Genomic DNA, 458 nt, shown 5'->3' on the forward strand with positions numbered 1-458 from the left:
GGGTCAAAAAGAGAAGAAATGGGACTCGGAGAACTTCCTCTTTAAATAATCGGCCTTAATTACGCCTTGGACTTTTCAGCTTTGGCGTGATTATAACCCTTGAGGGATCGCCTAATAACAACTCTGCTGACTGCTCCTGTAATTAACTCCTAATTTATTTCAAACAGGGGGGAGGGTAGAAAGGACCAGCCTCTGCCGCCAGAGCCAATGGGAGGCGAGCGTTCGTGACGTCAACGCCAGGGCCGGCGCGGATTGGCGGGACCGAGTCTCCCACTTCCCCTTGGAGGAAAGGCTCGGCTCCCGGCGCGCCCCTCCCGTCTCCCCCCCAAAAAGTTTGAGTCGCCGCTGCCGGGCTGCCAGCCGAGTCGCGCGCCGGGACCTACGTGGGGCAGAGAAGTCATGGCTTCTCCGTCCAAAGGCAAGGACCTGTTTTCGTCGGATGAGGAGGGCCCGGCGCT

General features: G+C 58.1%; 1 protein-coding gene across 1 annotated transcript in view; it reads left to right on the forward strand.

Annotated features, from left to right (window-relative positions):
- Nucleotides 1–319: 319 nt before the first annotated feature.
- The window catches only part of MSX2 (msh homeobox 2), a 6,195-nt gene continuing 6,056 nt past the window's right edge, over nucleotides 320–458 (forward strand). Inside the window, exon 1 of the mRNA XM_014550321.1 lies at nucleotides 320–455. Within this exon, the coding sequence (XP_014405807.1) occupies nucleotides 400–455 (56 nt within the window). The 5' untranslated portion in view covers nucleotides 320–399. The remainder of the gene's footprint in view (nucleotides 456–458) is intronic.

The sequence above is a fragment of the Myotis brandtii genome, unplaced genomic scaffold (genome assembly GCF_000412655.1).
Source record: "Myotis brandtii unplaced genomic scaffold, ASM41265v1 scaffold6, whole genome shotgun sequence".
In the NCBI taxonomy this organism is placed as follows: domain Eukaryota; kingdom Metazoa; phylum Chordata; class Mammalia; order Chiroptera; family Vespertilionidae; genus Myotis; species Myotis brandtii.